This window comes from Hippocampus bargibanti, linkage group LG15 (genome assembly GCF_051943395.1).
Source record: "Hippocampus bargibanti isolate YZ-2025 linkage group LG15, ASM5194339v1, whole genome shotgun sequence".
Lineage (NCBI taxonomy): Eukaryota > Metazoa > Chordata > Actinopteri > Syngnathiformes > Syngnathidae > Hippocampus > Hippocampus bargibanti.
Genome location: NC_142748.1, coordinates 11203205 through 11210261, shown reverse-complemented (window position 1 = coordinate 11210261; position 7057 = coordinate 11203205). Strand labels below are relative to the sequence as shown.

Genomic DNA, 7057 nt, shown 5'->3' with positions numbered 1-7057 from the left:
GCCGGAGCGACGGGCGGCGACGAGATGGCCCTCAAGGTGCCTCAAATACTTCCTGCTCTCACTTTTCAGGCTTGGATTTCCTTCCTTCCTTCCTTCCAAAAAAACGCTGCTGCCATTGTGATTTCGCAACAAAAAGTATTTCAAAAGGTGGCGGAGGAGACGAGACAAAAGGGGCTTGGCGGGTTTGGAGGGGTCTTTTCTTTGGCCCTACCTCTGGAGATGTTCATCACGGTGCCCTTCACGCCACGTCGGCTTGATTTCACGCCGCCGCCGCTAGCGCTTACTTGGACTCGACCGCCCGCCACTCAGCTGACCTCCAGCGACTGATTGACGAGCGTGTTACCTCATTGGATGACAAGTTGCCACGACTCTTACGATTTACAAGGAAAAAAAAAAAACCACATTTCTCCATTTCTAGGAAATGTATGTCCCCCTCCCCCACTCACCCAGATATTTGCAAAACGAGCGAGCGGTCTGTGAAAAACGCCGAGAACAACATGGAGGACAAAAAAGCTCAGATGTTGAACTCGCCCATATTGGAGCGCAAACCAAAGCAACACGAAGGGACGACCGGCATGCGTTCTTTATCCTCCACAAAGAAACGATTCATTGGAATGGGGAACGACAACGAAGGCAATGGAACAAACAGACGGACGGACGGACGGACGGACGCACGTCAACAACATGTGACGGCAGCCATTTTAAACGAGCAACTCCCACTCTGCTGCCAAATAATCAGATGTGCCGTCACGTCGCGACCCCCTCGCTGCAAAGGTGCGGGTGTGCGAACACCCGCCGCCACGCCCTCGCCGCTCACGCAAGTTAGCTGCAAAGTATTCAGCGGCAAAGGTTTAGCGGAATCGGCACACGCCGACTCACAATTTCTAGATGGACGCGTTTGTGTCAAAGCAAAAGAGTCGCTTGGCGAAGCAACGCGGCCCTCGGGGGGACTTACCGGACTTTGGTGGCGGCGATGGAACAAATCGGCGTTCCTCACGAGGATGTGATGATGATGATGATGGGCGCTCCTGTGCGGGGCGAGGCAGAATTGGGACGTACGTCACGGATGACTGTGTTTCCTGCCGGCAGTAAAAGACAATCTTTCTTTTTCCAAGTCTATGTCCACAGTGTCTGACATCTGTGTACAAATGACTTCATGCACACACAGGCACCATTCAATTTCGCGCGCACGCACACACACACGACTAAATACTACTCCTGCTAAATAGTTTGCCAAATGGAAAAAAGTGGCCATATGCGTGAATGATTTTGACCTGAAAAGCCCCATTTTGAGGTGTGATCATGTCTTTGGCAAATCCCACACCAAAATGATTGTCTTTGTTTGATGTTGCTCCATAAGCAAAACAAATGATTTCTTCTTCTTCTTCTTCTTCCTTCTCCGCGTCCCTTTTGAAAAGGTGTCCCCAAGGCGCCACACCTTTCTGACTCCCAGATAAAAAAACAAATAAAGAAAAAAACTCCATCAAGAGGAAGCCAGATTACAATTTCAAACGTTCCCAAGGGCCACTTCTCTTCCTCAAGTTCACGACCCGTGACGACGGGCGCCGGGGAGGCCGGCCAGCCTTCAAAAGCCGCGAAAAGAGGCCCGAGGATGCCGAGCGAGGCGCAACCGGAAGATTAAGCCCCGAATTGGAAAAGAGGCCACACAGAAACCTGCCTTGCTATGAGATAAGTAGCCATCTTGTAACGGATAATAAGGAAACAGAATGAATTGAACACAACTAGCTAGCTATTTGACTTACTTCCGAGTTGAGTGAACGCTGGCGCATGTGGCTGCCACCGCCCACCCACAGAAAAACCCGTGACTGCAAAGTGTCCTTGAGAGTTTTAAAAGACGCTTAAAAATTAAATGGATTGTTATTATTTTTATAACAAATCTAAACAAGATTTGCGTTCAGGCGGCTTGCAGGGCACCTATTTACTGTTTTCTAATAGGTGGCCGTTGTTTCCCGGAAGAAACTGCTTTTTTTTTTTCCCTCTCACCTTATTTGGGGCCATAAAACGTCGGGAAAAAAGACAAGACAAGAAAAAGCCTTCAGACAGAAGACCCAAAGTGCGTTTCTAGCGGCGCACCGGGCCGAGTGGTCCTCACGTCGCCTTCTCGCCGTATCTTGACGCGATCGAGGGCCAAGCGTCATCGGCTCAGCTGGCGGCTTTTTTGGGGGTTTTATCCGCTTTTTGATTTGTACACCGGCAGCGACGCGGCACGGCGGCCCTTCTCGTCTTTGGATGAAAAGAAGATAAGGCTTCCAGCCGTGACCAAAAACAACTTAAATGCCACTTGGCCTGATTTTCATCATTCTCATATTTTAAGCCCCCCCCCGCCAAACAAACAAACGGAGATTGCTTCCATAAAAATGAATGAATCCCGAGGGGGGAGGAGGTAGCCGGCGGCCATTTTTTCCCCCGGTAGGAAGCCTTCATTTGAATTTCATGGCGGAAAGGCAAAGTTAGCGACGGCTCCGAATGGCAAAAAGGAAGCGGCGTCATTCAACAAATCCCCCCGCGGCCAAATGATCCCTTTTTTTACTTTGTTGGAGAAAAATGGCCGACGGCGAGCAAGCGACCGGAAGTTTGTGGCCGCGGCAGCGCTAATTGCTGGGCGGCTGCAGTCATTAGCGCGAGATTTCAACCTCTTATCCAATTGAAGCAAAGGCGGCGAACTGTGAACTTTAAGGTCCGCCCGCTGGCCTCGTCTATCGCCCTTTATTGTGTCGCTTTTTTTTTTTTTTTTTTGTGGCTCCCCAACGCCGCCTTTTCACGGCTTGCAAATAAATGGCCGCTCTCCCCCGCCAGAGCCGCTAGCACATTTCGCCAGCCTCGTTCATTTCCGCCGCAGATTGATGCGCGGCGGGCGGCCGCGAGGGAGACACGAGGCCGGCGGGGCCGCAAAGCCTCCCGCAGCAGCTTTTTGCAATCTCCGAATGACAACATCGGCGTTCCTTCCTTTGCCGCCATTTTAAGGCCTTTAACGCACAATAAAATGCACTCGCGTTTTTTTTTAATGATTGGAAGGCTTGTTTTTTTTGTTTTTGTTTTTTTTGCGGAAAGACGCCTGATCGGCAGGCCTGTTGATTTGGATTGGAGTCATTCCGCTGACGGCCACCAGATGGCGGCGGACCAGTTGGGTGGTCAAATTGGAACAAAGGTGGAAAAGCGCGTCCTTTCAGCTCGATGGAGGTTTTGCTGAAGCCGGACGGCAAAGCTCATTCAATCCAATTTCTTATTTCTTTATTTGACAAGATGGCTCCTCTCGCTTGCGATCTCTTAAGACGGACGCGCGACTTTTTGAGACGATCAAAGGGAGCTCCTCGTCCAACGCGAACGCCGACGATTGGTTCCATTTGAGGGAACAATTAATGTGAGGCTGACGACATACATCCCCGAATGTCAAGAGTGTAAACAAACGGCCGGCGGTCGGCGAGCGTGGGAACGCTGACCCCTGGCGGCCATTTTCTTTCCCGCGGCTCACAAATCTGAAACGGAGCCATTTTGGATCCTCCTTCGCTTCGAGCGTGTCGCGACATCGTCCGCTCGGCGGCGCTGTCGCTTCGCCCAAGGAGGTCGGCGCTTCGGGACGTCCCGAACGTCGCCAAAAACCAAGACCAAGAACCCCCCCGCCCCCCTCTCTGCGACAAGCAAGAACTTTGAGTCTGATTGTCTGACATTTGGAAATCTAGTGAGTGTTTGAAGGGCTCGTTGTTTTTGCGCCCATTTCAGTCGGAGACAAAGACGTTCACACAGCTGGGATGCAATCAATCTGTGTTTCTCTCCAATCCGAAATTGCAAAGTGTGGGTCTTGGGTGCGCAGGGAGGGGTGTAGTACGCCCTCCCCTCCCCTCCCCCTTTTGGCCCCCTCCCTCGCGTCATCCCCCACTAAGCCACTCGCTCCTTTTTTCCAGCCGGCAGAGTCGCGACGGCCGCGCTCGCCGCCGGCAGGATTTTCTTCTTTCAGCTGCTCGGCTTGCGAGTCGCTTCGGGTCAACTTGACCCGCCGCTTGGAAAAATGCCGTTTTGAAGAGGAGGAGGCCAGGACGGACGATCGGGAGCGCCGCCAATTGAGCCGGACGGATGCTTTGGTGCGACCGGCCAGCCGCCGGGACGCCGCCGCGCGCCCGTCCGACACGAGTCGCCGCCGCGCCGCTTTGAAAGCCGAACGAGAGAAATCGCCGGCCGCCATGATGTTGCCAACTTTTGCCCTCCTCCTGTCGCTGGCGGGTAAGTGCCGCCGTTTTCCGGCGGAGCGGCTTTCGGGATGCGCTTTCGGTCAGCCGGATTGTCGCCGCCCGCCAGCGCCCGACTTGGCCGAGGGGGCGGGCGAAGGTCAAGGTCAAGGGGGGCCGCGGCCGGACTGCGTGCGGGCCGGCGAGCGCTGCCTGAGGGAGGCCCCCTGCAGCACCAAGTACCGCACCATGAGGCAGTGCGCGGCCGGGAGGCGCGGCGGCGGCCACGCCGCCGCGCCGGAGGCGCCGATGGAATGCCGCGGCGCCATGGAGGCCATCCGGCGGAACCCGCTCAGCCGCTGCCGCTGCAGGAGGGGCATGAAGAAGGAGAAGAACTGCCTGCGCATCTTCTGGAGCGTTTATCAGAGTTTGCAAGGTACTCAAAGTCGGGGGGGGGGCAGGGGGGGGGGTCCTCTGGTGTGACGGCGCCGCGTCCCCCGCAGGTAATGACTTCGTGGCACATTCTCCGTACGAGCCGGTCAACAGCCGCCTTTCGGACGTCTTTCGCTTGGCTCCCATCACAGCAGGTAAGACCCCCCCCCGCCATGTCTAGAATGGCTCCTTGGGGCCACGTGTTGCGCCCCCCCCCCTCCATTCTCCACAGCTGATATTGGCAAAGAGTCGACATCTTGGGCAAAAAGGGGGACAATGCCCCCTCTGCCCCCCCCCGGTCGGAGCAGAAAACGGCAAAGGTTTCCTTTGCGCTAAGCGCCCGCTCGGCCGCACCCCCCTCCCCCCTCCCCCCTCCCCAGCGTCGGCCAATGAGAACAAGTGCCTGAGCGCGGCCAAGGAGTGCAACCTGAACGACACGTGCAAGAAGTACCGCTCGGCCTACATCGGGCCGTGCACGGCCAGGACGTCGGCCTCCGACGTCTGCAACAAGCGCAAGTGCCACAAGGCCCTGCGACGCTTTTTCGAGAAGGTAACCGCCGCGCGCCGCGAGCCGAGGGCCGCCTCCGCGGCGCCGTTTGCCAGCCCGCCGCCCGTCCCCGCAGGTGCCCGCCGAGTTCAGCTACGGGATGCTTTTCTGCTCGTGCCCGGCGGGCGAGCGCAAAGCCTGCGCCGAGCGGCGCCGGCAGACCATCGTGCCCGCCTGCTCCTACGAGGACAAGGACAAGGCCAACTGCTTGTCTCTGCGGACCGCCTGCGAGAGCAACTACATCTGCAGGTGAGTTGCGGGGGGCTCCGGGGGGGTCTCGAACGAAAGGGGGGGGGGGTTGTGACGCGGTCCCGCCTTCGCCTGGCAGGTCTCGCCTGGCGGATTTCATGAGCAGCTGCCGGCCGCAAGCGGGCTCGGCGTCGGACTCGGGCTGCCTTCGGGAGAACTACGCCGACTGTCTGCTGGCCTACTCGGGGCTGATCGGTGAGCGCCGCCCGCCGCCCCCCACCCGCCGCGTCGCCATCTGAGCGGCGTTCGCCGTGCGCTCGGCCAGGTACGGCGCTCACGCCCAACTACGGGCGCTCGGCGGGACTCGGCCCGGCGCCCTGGTGCCACTGCGCCGGCAGCGGCGACGACGAGGCCGAGTGCCACGAGTTCTTGGACTTTTTCGCCGACAACCGCTGCCTCCGTAAGTGCCCAAACGCCAAAACGTCTCCGCGTTTTGTTCCCCGAATGAGAAGCCGGCCGGGTTTTCGCGCGCCGGCCGCCGCAGGGAACGCCGTGCGGGCGTTCGTCAACGGCAGCGAGGTGGAAGGGCGGCGAGGCCGAGCCCCCGTCCGGGCGGCGGAAGGAGGCGGCGATGCGGCGGACGCGCTCGCCGACCCGAGTTCGCCAGACTCGGACGTCGTCACGGACGACCTCGTTTGCCGCAGCGCGCAGGTAGAAAGTTCGGCGAGGGGGGAGGGGGGGGGGGGGGTCTTTGCCCGGTGTCACCAAAGCCGTCTTTCGTACAAGCCATCACAACAAAGCCACGTAGCAACGAGCGCAACGCCTGCCTCAATCTGCTTTCGTCTGTTGATTATTATTTTTTTTTTGGACCGTTTCCAGGCCCACAAAGCGCTGTCCAATCGCACGGAGGATTCTCCGCTATGCGCGGTAAGAACATCTCTCTCTCTCTCTCTCTATTTTGATGTTGACATCGGCAAGCATTCCCCGCCATCTCGTTAGCGTGAGCCCGAGCTAAAGCGGCTTCAATTGTTCCAATGTCCAAACCCGACGGGAAACTTTCCATCTTTGTCTCGCCACCTGCGATTGGTCTCCCCCTTCCCCAGACGGGCGACTCGAGCGCCGTCGCGGGAAACTCACCGGCAAAACTCGGCCGTCTTCGCGTGTGGGGTCTGCTGCTAGCTTTGACGCCGGCGATGACGACGACGACGTTCCATCTGGGAGGATTCCCGCTCTTGTAGAACCTGTCAAGGAACACACTTGATCAGGAACTTTCCCAAGGATTCGACCCCCCCCCCCCCCCCCCCCCCCATAAAAAAAAAGAAGGGACAATGGCAAAGGACATTAAAACACCCTCATGGCGGACTGGTTTTGGACCCCGGTGGTGTCCCGTCCATTGACAACACAATGGCTCAACGAGACGAGGCAAGTTTGCCGCCCCACCCACCCACGAAAAAAACAAAACAAAAAGAAGGCAACAGCAAAGCGCTCAGACAGGAGGTCAAAACTGTCTGCGGCTTGAAAATGAATTTGACATGAGGATCAAAACATTGTCTGTGATGTTGGAGATGTCTTTTTCCCTCTCTTGGGGGAAGCGGCGATAATTGTGTTACGGTGTGGACATTGTCCATTGCCTCTGATTGGAGGCAATGGACAGGTCATATTGGTTGAATCGCAACAACAACAACAACAACACGAAGAACGACAA

At 57.1% G+C, this 7057-nt stretch overlaps 1 protein-coding gene across 2 annotated transcripts; it reads left to right on the top strand.

Moving 5' to 3' along the window:
* Positions 1 to 3241: 3241 nt before the first annotated feature.
* Positions 3242 to 6650, top strand: LOC148887890 (GDNF family receptor alpha-1-like). Of its 2 annotated transcripts, XM_089014959.1 has the most exons (10): positions 3244 to 4239; positions 4315 to 4620; positions 4688 to 4771; positions 4997 to 5166; positions 5240 to 5412; positions 5492 to 5607; positions 5678 to 5812; positions 5897 to 6063; positions 6232 to 6279; positions 6456 to 6650. In XM_089014959.1, exons 1-10 carry the CDS (start codon positions 3771 to 3773, stop codon positions 6588 to 6590), a joined length of 1803 nt encoding a protein of 600 aa, XP_088871085.1. In that variant the 5' UTR covers positions 3244 to 3770; the 3' UTR covers positions 6591 to 6650. The 2 variants fall into 2 exon arrangements, with proteins under 2 accessions (XP_088871083.1, XP_088871085.1); XM_089014957.1 differs by having other exon boundaries at positions 3242 to 4239; positions 4997 to 5412.
* The last annotated feature ends 407 nt before the right edge of the window (positions 6651 to 7057 follow it).

Excerpts from the sequence above, each read along its gene's own strand:
- LOC148887890 (XM_089014957.1), top strand. The coding sequence starts at position 3,771 with ATGCAATCAATCTGTGTTTCTCTCCAATCCGAAATTGCAAAGTGTGGG. Across the intron at positions 4,621-4,687 it reads CGTTTATCAGAGTTTGCAAG|GTAATGACTTCGTGGCACAT; the intron begins GTACTCAAAGTC and ends CGTCCCCCGCAG. Across the intron at positions 4,772-4,996 it reads CTTGGCTCCCATCACAGCAG|CGTCGGCCAATGAGAACAAG; the intron begins GTAAGACCCCCC and ends CCCCCTCCCCAG.